Source organism: Artemia sp. Qi Xiang Cuo, chromosome 1 (genome assembly GCF_049724085.1).
Source record: "Artemia sp. Qi Xiang Cuo chromosome 1, ASM4972408v1, whole genome shotgun sequence".
In the NCBI taxonomy this organism is placed as follows: domain Eukaryota; kingdom Metazoa; phylum Arthropoda; class Branchiopoda; order Anostraca; family Artemiidae; genus Artemia; species Artemia sp. Qi Xiang Cuo.
The window spans coordinates 37,797,651-37,815,459 of record NC_142794.1 but is presented as its reverse complement, the minus strand read 5'-3'; the positions used below and the strand labels follow the sequence as shown (position 1 = coordinate 37,815,459).

The following is a 17,809-nucleotide window of genomic DNA, read 5'->3' as shown; positions in this document are numbered from 1 at the left end:
TTATAAAAACTTTATATGCCCCCAGGGCATAACTTACAACCCTTGTCCTGAGGTCTATGAGGGGGTTGTCATTCACACAAACCAAGTACCCAGAACGTAAATCTATCTTGGACAAAATGGCTTTGTTAAAATTTTGAATTTGTTTGTGTGGAGAAAAGCTAGGCGTGGAAGAGGGATCAGGTGCAGATCCGCCAATTTCGAGTCTCTAAAAGCACCCTAGTCTTTTGGATTCCACCTTGAATGAGCATTTTTGAAGTTTCTTCGTCAACGCCTCTATAAAAAGCTTATATACCCCAAGGGCATAACTTACAACCCGTGCCCCGAGGGTTGTGGGGGAGTATCATCCTCAAAAATATATTTTTTATCTGGAAGTCAAATACAATGAACAAAATGGCTATATTAAAATTTTGATTGGATGTGTTTTGGGAAAAGGTGGGCGTGAGAGGGGGGTTAGTTACCTTGCAATCATTTTCGACTATTAAAAAGGGCACTAGCCCTTTGAATTTCCAATCGAATGAGCCTTTTTTGAAGTTTCTACGACAACGTCTTCTATAAAAACCTTATATGCCCCCAGGGCATAACTTACAAGTCTTGCCCCGAGGGTTGTGGGGGAGTGTCCTCCTCAAAAATATATTTTCTATCTGGAAATCAATTACGCTGAACAAAATGGCTATCTCAAAATTTTGATGAGAGAGTTTTGGGGGAAGGATGGGCGTGGGGGGCTAGTTACCTTCCAATCACTTTCGACTATTAAAAAGGGCACTATCCCTTTGAATTTCCAATCGAATGAGCCATTCTTGAAGTTTCTACGACAACGCCTTCTATAAAAACCTTATATGCCCCCAGGCCACAACTTGAAACCCTTGCCTCTGGGGTTGTAGAGGGGTGTCCTCGTCAAAAACATATTTTCTATCGGGAAATCATATACGCTGAACAAAATGGCTATCTCAAAATTTTGATTGGATGCGTTTGGGGGAATGATGGCCTTTGGGGGGGGGGGGGTTGCCTGCCAATCACTGTCGACTATTAAAAAGGGCTCTAGCTTTTTGAATTTCCAATCGAATGAGCCTTTTTTGAAGTTTCTACGACAACGCCTTCTTTGAAAACCTTATATGCCCCCAGGGCATAACTTAAAACCCCTGCCCTGAGGGTTGTGAGGAAGTTTCCTCCTCACAAACATATTTTCTATATGGAAATCATTCACCCTGAACTAAAGTATCATCTCACATTTTTGATTGGATGCTTTTGGGGAATGATGGGCGTGGGGGGGCTAGTTGTACTCAAATCACTTTCGACTATTAAAAAGGGAACTAGCCACTCCAATTTCCAATCGAACAAGCCCTTTTCGAAAATCTACGACAACTCCTTCGATACGAAGTGCCCGGGTATGGAGAAAAAAAACACATTGCGCCCACATCGTTCTTTACTTAGGCAGCGCTAGCGCGCTGCCTATGATATCTCTTCCGGAAGGTTTTTCATTTTCTTTTTCCCAAGGCATTCATTAATAATCAACCAAGTCTGTTTTGCGGACCCTTCAGCATTTTGAAATTCATGAAGACAGTATGACTGCTTTGCTTGTTGCAGTAGCTTTGCCAAATAATTTCTGTACTGCCGAGATTTAGCCTGATTTGTATGTGTAGGATCTGCCATGAATTTCCTGAAGAGGTTATTTTTGGTATCGATAGAGGACAGAACAGCATCTGTAATCCATGGTTTCTTTGGTTTAATATAACGCCTAGCTTGCCGGCTTGATAAAGGACATGCCTAATTAAGTACTATTTCGAACTGGTTCATGAAGTACTCAGTAGCTTTGTCCACGTCGTCACATTCTAAGCAGAGAGACCGGTCGACTTGGGACGGTAAACTTTTCAGCTTATCAATCGAAGCAGCGTCCAGTATTCTTGACCTGAAAGAAGAGGGTTTAGGGAGAGGAGGGTCCGTTTGAAGGTCACAGCATCGAATTCACATCCCTATGTACATTACTAATATCAATATTAAAGTCACCCAACATCATTAACTTACATTTTCTTTGGGTCATCAGCGAGTTAAGTTCATCGAACTTTTCTACAAATTGTTTAGCAGCCAAACTCGGCGGCCTATATAGGGCGCAACATAACACTTTCGAAGGACTTAAATCTAGCTCAATAGCAAAAAATTCAAATGACATTTCTTCATAAGTAAGTAAGTATGACGGCGCTAGGCGTGACCCTTCAGCCTCGAAGTGCAGTGGGGGCTGGGGGCCAGCCATCATGTGCTCTCACACACCCTTTCTGCTTAACTTTCCCAGATTTCTCCAGGTACCCATTTAGAGGTGGGTCGACTCTGGCTGAGTTTATAGAGTCACACCACAAAACGTAATCATAAACGATGTTCTTCATAAACGTAATCATAATAAATCACTTCTCTTATAGGTATACTATCATTTACAAAAAAAAACAACCCTCCTCTGTGTCTACCTATTCTATTTTTAAATAACGACTTATACCCATTTATATGAGCTAGCTCGGAAGATTGTTCATTTAAAAACGTTTCACTTGCACCAAAAACATCAATCTTATGGTCGAGAAGTGATGCTGAAATGTTTTCTAAACTACACTAAGTCTACAACAATTTAGAAATGCTGTTCTCAGATACTTCTTTGCTGGTTTACTCATAATCATTCCAGGAGAAAGGTATTTGTTCGTGGGAAATTATTAATAAAATAATCATAAGTGTTTTCATTCTCTCTATCAATGCATGGAAGAATCTGTGACAAATTCAAGGGTCTCCTCTCCAACTCACTCAACCTATCGCAAGTTCCACCAGAGCCAACACCATTCAAATTAGAAAATAATTACTCACCCGTATTTTCCACTTTGCTGCGGGCTGGGATGACGCAGTGGAAAAAAGTCAAACCGTTTTGAAGTTTCAAACGCTGACAGTGCGGCAGCACGTTCTTGTATTCTAAAGTTAATATTGTTGTGTCACCTGGTGTTAATGAACCTACTCCACAAATCCCGGTTAAGAATTGTATCACAGAGCTCGGCCTTCTCCACCACTGTCCAATAATAGCATTACTGAACCTTAACATAAAACTTTTTTGACTTGTGTATTTAGAAGGGTTGATGTCTCGTTAGTAAATTATGCTGATGATATTCTCAACGTTAGTCCAACGCAGACTGGAATAAAAGAAAATTTCCTTGTACTTTCAGAAGAGTATGGCCCTTTCAGACTAAAGTTCAACGAGAGTAAAACTGAATTCCTGGTTTTCAATCGCCGTGACCAAGAGCCAGTTTCTTTGTTTCAGGGGTTCCATTTAGTTCATGAACATGGTAACATAACTTAATATAGACCATCAGTCTTTGGTTTTTCTCCAATTAGTCATGGATTGATGGTAACTTGATTTGAATTCGAAAATCAACAGAGTACCAATTAGGAAAAAGTTTCTTGGAACACTAACTTTGTTGAAAGATTTATTTTTTGTGAAAAAGAGTAGGAAAGCTTACGGGCTTTTAGTTGCTATGAAATTTAAGATTAGTTGCCATATCTTAGGATATTTTTACAATCCTTTCATAGCTCCGCATTTGCTTGCTCGTTTGCCTTCTTGTTAGCTTTTCACATCAATGATATTGCTGATATTAGAAAGTATTCTTACAAATATGTGAAATACCTTCTTCGACTGCCCCTTTAGACTAGCAACACCACTGACCAGATATGGAGTCACAGGTCGCTTAGATGGTATCCGAGGAAGAACTGAGTCGTGTCGAAAGCAGATAAATTTTGATTCTACTTTCCTGAATGTATTTCTATAGGCTCGTCAATTCTTAAATTTTGAATTTATTTTCATTGTGTCTTGTTTCATTGTGTTTTTCCTACTCCACCATTTGTATATTTCTGTTCATTAACCTTTTTCTATGTGGAAGGGTTTGATCTTCATGAAAAGTAAATTGGAAGCTTTTACCAATGATAAAGATATCTATTGTCTTCTTTCAAAGATCTTCAATGTCTAGGCTACTAATATCGATAGATAAACCAAAGAAAATACGAAATGTTGGTAGTTCACGTCTTGCGCGCAGGGATGTTCCTAGGGTTGGTGACGCCCGTAAAATTAATTACAACACACCTTCCTAGCTATAAACTAAAAACAGCACTAGCCACGGTGCCTGGAGTAGCTTGCTCTGGTCTCCCTCCTTTGAACGGCCCTGTATGTGCTGGGCACAATCGTAGAGATAAGAAAACGAATAGAAACAGATTCTAACTAGTTTTTACTATTTATACCATCCATTCATTTCGAACATTTTACGTAACCCTGAGTATAAGGTCAAATCTAACAGCTAAATTCTGTAGAATATGGCCTCTGTTTATGTATCTATCTTTATGGGTACAATGAGTCAAGCTTTTTTGTGAGAGTTCGGAGTAGCCAGCAGTTTTTTGATGTTACCTGTGTTGCTAAGTGGTGCGCATTTGTGCCATTTGGTCACTTTTTTGAGGTGATTGCGCATTGAATTTTCAAATTGGCGCATTGTGTGGATTTTGCGCATGTTAAAAACATTGGGCGCAAAGTGGGCGCATTTTGCCTTTACATTAACAATGACAAAATTCATTGAACTGCTGAACTCATTGAAACTCAAAGTTGGTGCAATTTACCTTCACAAAAACAACGACAAAACAATGAAAATGAAACTCTTGAGGAAATTTGGGGCGACATAGAAAGAGGGTTTTCTGTTTTTTAGAGCTTAAATTTATATTTTATTTCTGTGTTGTTTAACTTTGAAAATGATCTTTAATACTAGACGAAGATAAATATAGTATTTGATTAAAAAATGCACAAAACAAATTCGAAGTTCATTAAAAGGGACACACAAATCAATTAACAATCGGAACTGTTGAAGAACCTTGCCAAGTGCAATTTTGTCTCATATGTATATCTTTGGCTCCTGTTTCACGACAAAAAACCTCAGAACATAGTCTTTAGCCTGCAATTTTATACATAGTTGCATTAATAACGGCCGGTCTAATTTCTTATCTTTGACAAAAAAAGACAAGTTTATTTACTGAAAGTAATGAGCGACATTAAAACTTAAAACGAACAGAAATTATTCCCTATATGAAAGGGGCTGTCCCCTCCTCAAAGCCTCACTCTTTACGCAAAAGTTTGACTCTGTCTCACAGCTTTATTTTTTATAACAATATAAAAATTTAGCGTAAAGAGTGAGGCGTTGAGGAGGGGACAGCCCCTTTCATATATGGAATAATTTCTGTTCTTTTAAGTTTTAATGACACTCCTTACTTTAAATTAAAAAAAACTTGTTTTTTTAATTTAATTTCTGAACGTTTTTTAGTTAATGCAAGTTTATATTTAGTACACGAATAATTAAAACGAAATTTGTATATTAGTTTTACTTTTTTTAACTAATAATAACCTTAAAATAACCTAAGTTTGGTTTTTGTTCCATTTATTTAGGAATGACTCCTGAATCACAAAGGCTGTTTAATTAGAATAATAGCCTCTTTGAAAAGTTAAAAAAAAACTTTAGTGTAAGAGTGAGCTATTTAGGAGAGGCAGCCCCCTTATATACGTAATATTTTCTGTTGGTTTTAAGTTTTAATGTTGCTTCTTACTTTCAGTTGAAAAAACTTGTTTTTTTAATTTAATAATTCCCAATAACCAATACTAAATGTAAACAATGGGCAAAGTTCATAACTTGTCGCCCTTACCTCGGGAACTGTGGGGGATTAAGTCATTCTCAAAGACATATTTACTAGATTTTTGACTATGCTGAACAAAATGTTTATCTCAAAATTTTTATCAGGTGACTTTGGGAAAAAATGAGCGTGCCAGGGGAACTAGTTGCCCTTCAATTTTTTGGTCACTTAAAAAGGGCGCTAGAACTTTTAATTTTCGTTTGAATGAGCTCGCTCACGATATATAATAGGACCACTGGATCGATACGATCACCCCTGGGGAAAAAAACAAACAAATAAACACGTATCCAGGATCTTTCTTCTGGCAAAAAATACGAAACTTCACATTTTTGCAGATAGGAGCTTGAAACTGCGGCAGTAGGGATTTCTGATACGCTGAATTTGATGGTTTGATTTTCAGTCAGATTCTATCACTTTTAGGGGGTGTTTCCCCCATTTTTTCGAAAATAAAACAACTTTTTTCAAGGGAGTAACGTTTGATGGGTAAGACTAAACTTTACGGAACTTATATATTTGAAATCAGCATAAAAATCCGATTCTTTCGATGCATCTACTGATACATCTCTCTTTCGATTCTTTTGACACATCTCTCTTTTGATGAATTTACATCTTTTTGAAGCTTAGAATTGCAACGACATAAAAACATTGTATAAGGAAGTAAAATTTGATGTTACTTACTTAAATGACAATTTGGAGAGATGTGACCTTCCAGGATTATGCTTTTCTTTTCTTCATTATAAAATCCCATCTATTAGTTATCTTTATCAAATGCGCCTTTAACCTCCACGTTTTTGTATAACTTATCTATTTTACAAGACCAGTATACTGACTGAGTACCTTTTTCTTGTTTTAGTTCAATAACCACAATCTCCATTGTTGATAGGGAATAATTCAGCACATCAGCCAGAAAGTAATGTTAAATACCTCATTAGATATTGGCAAGTATTTTTTTTTTAGATCTTCTTTAATTCCCGCTTTTATTTAATTCTCTGACATACCAGAGAATTGAGGAAAATATCTTTCTTGTCAAGCCAAAGCAGGGCTTCCACTCTCGAATCTTAAAGATTTGGGGACAAGTCTTAAAAATTAGGGAAGTTTTCGGGGACAAGTCTTCAAGATTCGGGAAATTTTCCGGGAAAAACAAAATGGAACTTCGTGGCGAAAACTTGGGAGCCAAAATTTGTTTTAACTTTGTTTTCAGGCTCAAGTAGGGCTTGGGTCCGGGTACTGAATCAAGCCTTTTACAGAGTAGGTTTTAGAGCCAAAGCACAGGATTGGAAACCATAGCTGAAAAACCTTGTTGCTGATATTGCGGCAAAAACGTCAAAATTGTTTACCAATTAAAAAAATACTGAACGCATGTGAACTGTAAATACCAGTAGCAATTTTTGATTAAGTAATTAATTTCAGTAATTCATTAATTATATTTAAATAAAAAACAAATATTGTTTGCGGTTTCTAGATTGATAAATTATAAAGACAAAATTCACCTTCACCCTTACGACCATCCATGTTCCAAATATAGTACTTACTGCAGTCTGCAGTCCATCTAATACCTAGAGAAGTTGGCTATAGGCTACAAATCATACAAAAAATACTTATTCTTTTCTTCTCACTTCCATCATTTGCCATTATTAACCAAAATTTTGTGATAAATAAGTCCGAAAATAGTATTAAACTTCACAAGAAAACAATATGAACCTAATAACCAAGTTTTACTTTAAGCTGTGGTGTAACCTTTTTATGAATAATTTTATGGGGGTCACTTCCGTTTAAATCCCCTATTCTCCGAGTTTGTACATAGTCTAAAGCTAAATTTTGCCTCATTAGAAGGGGTCGAGGGGAGGGGGTTACAGAGCAATTTTACGGTAAGAAGATTGTATCTAGAGATAGTTCTTAAGAAAAAATACGATTATACCACATTTTCTTTAAATTCTTTTGTTTTTATCTCAGGATTAGTCTTCATACAGGGTTACTAATTGTTCAAGCATTAGAAGTTGTAAAGGTATGCCTAAATATTTAAACAAATTTACTAGACTATTCCTAATTTGAGCAGAAAATACGCTCCGTAAAATTTCCTTCGCCTAACTAACAGTGGGTGAAGGGACCAGAATAATATTTGTGAGGAGAGTAGAAGGTGAACACGTTTGAGGATAAAATGTGTTACGGCAAAGACAATTCACACTCAAATTCTGTCGAGAAGTGAAGTTTGGTTAATGCTAACGAAATAAAACAAAAGATGATACAAATATAATACTTTATCAACAAAATTATGAAAACTACAACAAAGAATTATGGAAGGGGGGCCGTCCAGACCCCATTATATAAAATACGTATCCTAAACAAACCTAACCAAAATATTAACTAAATATTTAACTAAAATATAGCTACAATGAAGTTTCCCATTGAGCCGAAGCTAATATTATCTGGTATAAAGATCATGAAGACTGGTTATTGTCTTATGTTCGCGATACAAGATCTTGAGAGTGGTGGCTATAAGACAAAAGTACCATGCATTAGGTATTAAACATTAATAGCCTAGAGTAAGTCCAAAACGAAAAATAGCAAAAGAAAAAAAAATTTTAACTCAAGATCCGGCTTCAAAACAATTCTCGTTCCTTATAACTTCAATTTCAAAACCCAAAATCCAACTGAACGTTCCATTAAACAACTTCAAGTATAATTCTTAATTAATCTTGTTAAGATTGTTTGATCATGAATGATGTAAATGTAAGAATCTTATAACATTCAGAATACTGCATTCGAAATGGTTTAGTCTAAATTCAGGAAATGATACTTTTGTGAACACTTGAAGAACCATCTACACTTTAATTGTAATGGTCTGGTTTTTATGCAAAGTAAAACAGGAGACGAAAATTAACGAACAAGACAGTATTGAAAAATTATGGTACGTAAAGTAATATTTGCTAGGAATAGTCACTAGGGGTAAAACCGTGATTGGATGATTTTTGGGAAAATTTTGGGGATTCGGGGAACCAAATTGTTTTTTCGGGGAAATCCCCGAAAATTCGGGGATAGTGGGAGCCTTGAGTCAGAGGCTGAGAATAGAAAATTTCGATCAGAAAAACACATGTAGTGTCTCGAAAAATGCTTCACTGCTTCAGATTTCGAAATCTTGTCCCAAAATCTATCAATGAAGACTGAATCCTGTCTATTTTGAGGTCTAGTATTCTGAAAGACAAAATTCACACAATTTGCGTCTACATGGTAATGTTGTCTCTGAATTTCTTATGCTTTGATGTTTTTTTGCACTCATCCCTGCATGATCTAATTTCCCCTGAATTTCAAACTCCAACCAAAAAAAATATATATCGAAAATGCGCCGATGGCAGAATTCTGCTTCTCTTGGTGCGCTACCTAATATCAGGGATGTGGCATCACTGGATGCTAGCGGCATTAATATTTGAAATTAAAACCGTGGCTCACCAGAGATCAAGAAATGTTAAAAATCGTGGTCAGGAGAATTTTGCAATTGAATTGCAACCTTAATCAACAAGAATAAAGGAAACTCTTGTTTTATTTTATATTAAAATATTTATCATGGACAGATTACTGTTGATGCCTGGATTGTTATTCCTCACTGCAGATGTTCTTGCAATAGCCAGCCTTGCAATGCCATATTGGATAGTGACAAAAGTTGGAGGTAGACTAAACCATGAGCCAGACTCGACTTAATTTACAACTAAGCTTTTACTTCTTAAAAGATTAAAATCTAAAAAAAAGTACTCTAGCCATTGGATTAGGCATATAGCCTAGCCTAGGCTACCTAGTTTAACCATAGGCCTAGTAAAAATTGGCAACTAGAAGGCTTGAAGTTTAAGTTACAAACATTTAGACTAGTTTTCTTATTTGCATAGGGACAAGATAATAACACTAATTAGCCTATTGCCTCTTTTTGTGCTGTCTCTAAACATAATAATCAGTTCACTTACAAATATTCCACACCACAATGATCCTAGGCTCTATATAGCCCTAATTAATATATTCTCTTGTTTTTTTACATCTGTTTATGCATTGCTTTTATTTATGAACATGTTCCAGGTAATGTTTGTAGGTATGCATAGACTAGGCTATTCAGGTAGCTAAGAAATAAACTTGCCTGCAGTGGCATTTTTTAGTGGAAGGGGGGGGGGTTGTCCCCAATATTTTGGAGACAAAACTATAATTCCTAAAGTAATGGTATTTGTTTAGCCTTGTGACACCTGATAAGGAGACATGTTAAGAAAACAATTCTTACTTTAAAATATGTATAATGATCCTAGTTCTTATATTATCCAACGGGAGAACCTTTGTCATCAAGTCTTTCCTCTAAAAATCCACGAAAGAGAGAAATTTTCCAAAAATCACCACATTGAAAATTCAATGCTTAAGTCTTTTGAAATTGCCGCTATAAACTGCTACCAAATAAGTTATTTTATAGATAGCATTTAGCACGTGTGTCAAAAAACGGGTTTAAAGAAAAAGTAGTGGTAAATTGAAATTATAGAAATTCTGTGCATCTTTTGTAACCTAACCTGATAACTTCAATTCAAAATCAACGGATTTTTTATATAATTTTTTTTATATTGTTTCATTTCTTTTCAATGCCGTGCATATTTTGTATTTTTGGTTTTTTGCTGAAAATACAACATTTTGATTTTCTATCACTGCTATTAATATTTTTTATTTATGCCACTGCTCTTTAAAAAAAAATATATTAAAAAGACCGGCATGAACGCTATCTATAAAAGAACTTATTAGGTGGCAATTTAAAAAGACTTAAAGCATTGAATTTTCAATGTGGTGATTTTTGGAAACTTTCTCTCTTTTGAGGATTTTTAGAGGAAAGACTTGATGATAAAGGTTCTCCCCTTAGATAATATAAGAACTAGGATCATTATACATATTTTAAAGTAAGAATTGTTTTCTTAACATGTCTCCTTATCAGGTGTCACAAGGCCAAACAAATACCATTACTTTAAAACTGTTGCTTGCTTTAAGGGTAAATTTGCAGGTGGAAGAATAATTTAGCTATGCTAGGATGAAAGTGAATACATCATTTGATGCCTTTTCTATGCTCTGTCATAATTCAATAATCACATCTGTTGAAAATTGCATCTTGAGCCCTTAAAGGGGCTCAAAATACCTGAAGGTATTTTATATGAATTATGAAAAAGCATCAAATGATGTTTTCACTTTCATCCTAGCTAAATTATATGATCCACTGCAAAGTTACCATAATTTTTACCCACCCCACCCCCTAATGTGTAAATGTATACTCTGAATTGTTGACAGCAAAGTTTTGAATTACAAAAATCAGTGCTATTTTTGTTGAAGGCATTTGAAAAACTTGAAACATTAGGAAAATGATTTATATTTTTGTTGCTCAATAAATAAGGTTTGAATTAATATAAAAAGTATTTTTGGAATATATTACTCTTGAACAACTTATTCATAAACTAGTGATATGTTTTAACAAGTTTTCACTAACTTAACTACTGTTGATAACTTTTTTGTGTGGTTACAAAAATGAAATATCTTGGGTCCCTTTAAGGGCTCAAGATGCAAATTGCAATATAAGCAATTATTGAATTATAAAAGAGCATAAAAAAAGGCGTCAAATGATGTTTTCACTTTCATCCTAGCTAAACTGTTGTGCCACCTGCAAATTTACTGTTTTAAGCTTCAAATTTGCTCTTTACTTTGACCAGATAAATTTTTTTTAATTAATCCCAGCTCATTTTTAATGTAAAACACAAAAATAGGGGTCCATTATGCTTCTTCATTAATATTTATTTAAACATACTGCCCTGTAGCCTAAGTCTTATCATCAAGGAAATAGGTCATCTACTTCTTATACAAGTTCAGCATAACATCAACCAGGGAGAATTTTGCTGTTGTTGGCCGGTCTAGTGCTTGAAATACATTATAGTGAGAAACAAGTTTCACTGTTTTCAATATTTGAACTAGACTATGGTATGTTAATTTTGTTTTTTAATCTAGATTAAGCAATTATTTGATACTTGGTTTAGGCTCTCCCATAGGGCAGTACACCAAAGGAATTCAGACCTACAGAGATCTAAGAACCTAAAATTCCAAGTATTGAATAGTGTTACACATTTGTTGCTATTGAAACTAGTTCCAGTGGTGCCAATCATGGGGGGGGGGGTATTTGCCTCCTGGATTTCCCCCCATCCCTTGATTTCAAAAAATAAATTTTTATTGGTATTCTCATGGAAAAAAGAAGAAAAAATTGCCCCCCCTCCTTAATTTTTTTCTAAGTATAGAATTGAGGTAGTTGAGAAGGAAATATGTTAAAAAACAATTCTTAGACCTACTTAATAATGTACAGAATAATTGTAGTTAACACATTTTGACTGCAGCTGCACCATAGTTTACCCACACATCCCCCCTAGTATACAAATATATAACCCATATTATATATTTCCTGTGTATTTTGCCATGCATTATTCTTGTTTCAACCCATCAAATACAGAACATATTAAATATTTAAGATATCAAAGACAAATATTAGGTTAAAAAAGTAGGTTTTTTTTGGCAGAAGTACATGTTGTCAGTGTCATATGGCACCTTATAATTGCCTTCACAGCTTAGAATTAGCTAATAAATGTGGTTTTAGAGGTCCTGAATTGTTCTGGAAATGTAAAGTTCCAGTGAAATAAGGTAGGGGTACAATACTTCCATATGAGACAGCACAAGAGTTTAAAAAAAATAAAATACTGTGTTGTATCTTGTTATTGATTATCTAACTACAGAGATTGAAAGTAGGCTGTAAGAGAACAGTTTGGACATTTTGAACAACTTAAGCATAATGCTAGGTACAATAAAATGAACAAAGACAGTGTAAGCTTTGTGTGTAAATGCTATAAGATTGATTTTGAATGCTGCATGTCTGACCTACAGTGTTTATACAGAGTTGAGGATATAAAAAACAAAACATTCTAGAAAGAGCATCTGTTTTTGCTGAAAAATGCTTGAAATCTGTGTTTCCCCTGATATTTGACCTATTTAAACAGTAATTCACCATTCCTCTGAATTCTGCACTGCGTGAAAGACCTTTTTCTTACCTTTGATGGTTGAAGACATACTGCCACATCATCATGAAGCAAGAAGGATTATCTTCACTTGCACTGTTGATAATTGGAAGAGAAAACATATACAACTACAATTACTGTAACAAGTCTGTGTGTATTGTAGGTTTATTTTATATGTACATTCATCTAGTTTTGAAATATCATAAGATTCATGTTACAATATAATATTAGACTTGGAATTATATGTAATAAAACTTGGAATTATCCTGAATTTTTGCTTTTGCTTTATGTGACCTGCTTATTTCAATGCTATTTATTAATATAAAGCAGCAAACCCACTACCAAATCAATCTAATAGAAATTCATAAATGATATATCAATAAATCACACATCATAAAGGTTTAGAACAGTAAATTTAGTCTTACAGAGTCAAAATCTGTTCAAAATTACATGCAACTGAAAAGCCCAATACACAGGGCTGTTAGAATGGTGCTTGGTTCAACTATAAGGTAGAGCATCCTGTGCTGGGACAGGAGGTTGGGAAAGTGGAGGGGTCATAGGTTTTGTGAAATTAGTGGTGAAGCCTGCTGAAAAAAGCCAAATATATATGAGATTCACCAAAGTTCAAACTTACCTGTATAGTCAGAATTGCACCCTGAATCCAAATTTAACATTCATTTTGGAGGTTATGTGATAAGGTTTGTTTATAAGTGAAGTTATGTGAGGAAAAAAGCAAAACAAAATTAAGCCCATAGGGTTTGTTTATTTGAGAGTTGATATGCATACATGTATAGACTGGTTTGATTTTTTTGTTTTGTTTTATTTTTTATGTTTTCTTCTTCTTTTGTCTCTCTGATATTATGAGATAGATAGGGTTTTCCTCAACATGTTCCCTGCTTATAAGGCCTGTCCTTTATGGGGTATGCTAGCCAAGTACATCTGTCCTAGCCAAGTGGTTAGCATTCCAGACTTGAAATCCTTTGTCCATTAGGACAGTGGTTCAAGTCCTAGTGTTGCTGGTTATTTATTTGGAATGGAGGTCTGTAGCTAGACTCTGTAAGCTCAGCCAGAGTCGACCCAGCTCTAAATGGGCACCCAGAGAAATCTGGTGAAGGTAAACCAGGAAGGGTTTGCGAAAGCACAGGATGGCTACCTCCCCCCATTGCACTTCCTGACTGAAGGGCCATGAAACAGAGATCAGCACTGTCAGTAGGGACTGCAAAGTGCAGTGCCATATTCTTTACCTTTTTTTAGAGTATGCTTCTTTTAGACTGTAGATCTTGAAAAGTCATTGCCTAGGAGGTGGGTATGTGAAATTATCTCCTGGCTGTAGTTCAGATTGTAAATCTAATCATAAACTAAGTTTAGTCTTGTATAAACTGAATTTGCATGTTAGACATTTGTATTATTCAACTATGTTTTTGTATCATTCAGTCATTTTTTGCAGTTATGAGTATAACAATGATGAGAGATTAAGCATTTTTCACATCCAGGGTGATTGTGGGATAGAAATTCTTTCCTGGTTTAAGATGTCCCAAATCTTAGAAAACTTGAGGATTTTCTTCCAGTAATTTTTCATTAAATAAAACACACTCAAGAATTAAACTTAGGTTAGATCTCCAAAGACCAGTTTCATAGCAACAACAACAACAAGGTACTGGTGATAGAATGCATGGGACGTGTATAATTCGGGGTATATATTTGAACATTAGGGGGGAGGTAGTTTAAGTTATGTTAGGTTAGGGGCGCTGTCCAAATACTTTACCCCCCTCCCCCGTTGCCATCCCACCCAGTAATGTACAAATATATAGGTCAAATTATATTATTATATGAACTAAAGGTTATATGAAGGTTATATTTCATTAGGATTAACCTAACTTCACTTCTAGAGTGTACTTTGTTCAATTTATAAATACACTTTGAACTTTAACAATCCCAAAAAACACTATCAGTTATAAGACTCCATTTTTGTTTTAAAGCATGTTGGATAGTTTTTTACCTAAATACTTTTTTTTTTGTTCTTCTGGCCCTCTTACAGGAAAACTATCCTTTGGTCCCCCCCTAGTACAAAGCAGACTAACTGATTTTTGAATTGATACTGATTCAAAGCTTCAAACCCTCTACAAATTAATCATTCTTTTCTTCCAGGAGACACCTCTCTTGGCCTTATTCAAACCTGCTTTACATTAAGTGGCAGAAACAAAACATGCTTTTCTGCAATATTGGCTTCAGAATGGCTTATAACGCTAGTTTTGATCATGTTAGGGATTGTTTTCATAACAGCAACAATAACACTATTATTTGTTGCTCAGTCAAGACCAACACTAGTTATATATGCCCGGTGGCTAGGATTCTTGGCAAGTGAGTAATTTTGCTTTTGCATTTTTTTTTTTTTTTTTATTTTTTTTTTTTTAGGGAGGACAGTTTATTTTTTTTTTTATCCATCTTTTATTATATAGGACATGTATTTTGTTTTGCATGCTTCAAGATGATGAAACATTCAACTTCCCTTGGTCAAAAGCATTTTGTTAATTGTCTAACAAGGAATAGGACTTTTCAGAAATTTTCCCAGATGGAGAATCTTAAAGATGAAGCTGTTTTGTTATATATTTTGTTATGTTTTGTTATTTTATTTATTTATTTTTTTCTGAAAAATCCATTAGCCTAAATTTATGCAAAAAATGTGTATCCTGCTAATATTCTATATGTGTGTTCCCTTAAGGGGGAGGGGAAGTAATGGCAGTCCCATGCAGTCCTTCTGTATGTTTTTATGGCAAAAGCTAGATTTTCTTAAGTCTTTCAGTATCCTTCATTCTACAAACCCTCTTCTTCATGGATCAAAGTCTTATTTAAAGAGATATACTGGACATGGACCACATAGCAATTTGTGTCATAAAAGTTTTGAAGAAAGCCCCCCTCCCCTTGATTTTAATTTTCTGATTAGTAATTTTAAATGCATTTGGTTAAGGAGTAATTCATTACTTACACGGAAAAAGAGAAAACCAACTAAACTAAATGCTCAAGAAAATATATAAATTTTGAAATGTGATGTTTTCTTTTTTGAAACTATATTGTTTATTCATTATTATTTTGTTATGTTCTCTTTAAAATGCCATAACTGGTGAATTCTCACTATACCTCCTTGGAATGTATTAGTAGGAATAATCTATGTGTTTATTTATTTTTCCAAAATCTAAGATGCTCACCGGATATATGCTGGTAGAATCTGTCTGACTTGACATTATATTGAAAAGCAGTAGAACCACAAGTGCTCACCTTTTTCATTGTACTTTATATGCTTGGCACTTATAGTCCAAAATTGGGGCTTGCAGTGCTATTTACACTCTGATATGCAAGCATGTCATACTCTTGGCAAAATTGAAGTTGCATGTTCTGCAAAATCAGGAATGAGTCTATTCGCAGAATGGTTTTTGGTAGATCTTTCATTATTTACATTACTGAGAAGGGGGGAGGGGGATGAGTAACATAAAAGTATTTGACTATAGCCAATCCAGTGGCATGATGCTGTCAAATACTTAAGAAAGTGATCCACTTTAAGCCTTTGGTGCTTTAAGTGATATTACACCCATTACAGGCCATTACAGATTGTCGCCAATGCCGTTTTTCATTTTATCGAATGCTGTTTTTTCATTCAAAACAATAACTGATGTCTGGATTTTTTTTTGCTTTTTTAATGTCTGGGCAAAGTTGTGAAAAATGTTCTGGTTCAACATCCTGTCAACATATTAAAATCAGTGGTGTGAAATGAAGGGAGTACAGGATATTTGTATCTTAGAATTTGAAAAACAATATTTTTTGTGCGTTTTCATTGAATATGTTTTTGTTTGGCATTTTCACTTTAAAAATCGAAAAAAAACTAGAAATTCATCCCCCACATATTTGAAGAATGTGCCTCCCCCTGCTCTCAATTTTTGTGGATTGACAACACTGAAGAAGATAGAGTAATCCATTATTAAATAATCATAACTAATTCTGTCTTGAATATTCACTAAACCATAAGTCAAAAACTAGATGCTACCCTTTTATCTGGTTTTATTTTTGCCTAATGTTTTTTTTTTACTCCATTTTCCCGGGTTTAATTGCTTGGAATCCAGGTAATATTCATGTAAATTTTAGAAGTAGTTTTGCTGAGAAAAACTCACCTTGTAATTATAATGAGAGTGATTTCTTTCTTTTAGTGGTCATGTTCTGCCTAGCTGCTGTCCTTTTCCCACTTGGCTTTTCAATGTCTGAAATTGGTGGTGAGCCGTATCAGTTGCCAAATGGTTATGATGTTGGTATAGCATACATAGCTTTTATATTAGCTCTTTGGGTTACGGTTGTATCAGAGCTTTTTGCTGGGAAATTTTGTCCACCCAGGATTTGAATATGAAAAAAATCCATTTCGGGCTTATTATATTTCTTGATTCGTCCTTTTTTCCATTCCTTGTGGTAATATCTTGCTATCTGCCAACAGTCACAAGAGCAGAAAAGAGCTCACTTGAAATCTTCTTCTTCTTCTGAAGATTGTGTCTTGGAAGTAACTAGATGTTTTTTACTTTTACATTAATTTCAATGTTGTTCTTCAGTTATCACTAAAATTAAATGGTAGTTAAAACCAGCCATAGGCAAACTTTTTCTTTTTTCAGGTCATGTATCTACATTTTTTTCTGCGTTAAGTAAACTATTTTAAGCATCCTAGGCTTTTAGTGTTAATAATTATTTTAATTAAATGTTATTTATAATCAACAGCATAATCCCATGCCATAACGAGTTGGTGTTATCTACAAGTTTTTTTTATTACGAGGGGATTTATTGAAAAAAGTTGTACAACTGAACTTAAAAATGAGAAATAAGAGTTCGACAATTTTAATAGTAGAAGAAGAATCAGAAAAATAATTAAAATCTTTATTTATAGTACAACAAACTTGCATTTGAAAGTGGTATTTGACTTAGATAATTGACTGGTACCAAGAAAAATCATCTGAAAACAGAGTATCCATAAAATATCCAAGGACAGGTCAAGTCGTAATTAATGAGCGCAGATACCTACTACTATTCTTAAAAAC

The 17,809-nt window shown here is 34.6% G+C and overlaps 1 protein-coding gene across 1 annotated transcript; it reads left to right on the top strand.

The window, feature by feature from the left end:
- The first annotated feature begins 9,121 nt into the window (after positions 1-9,121).
- On the top strand, positions 9,122-17,498 carry LOC148956266 (modulator of smoothened protein). The gene is made up of 3 exons (XM_089094797.1): positions 9,122-9,349; positions 14,889-15,101; positions 16,940-17,498. The coding sequence occupies exons 1-3, from the start codon at positions 9,247-9,249 to the stop codon at positions 17,125-17,127; spliced, it is 504 nt and encodes a 167-aa protein (XP_088950923.1). The 5' UTR covers positions 9,122-9,246; the 3' UTR covers positions 17,128-17,498.
- Positions 17,499-17,809: the final 311 nt, after the last annotated feature.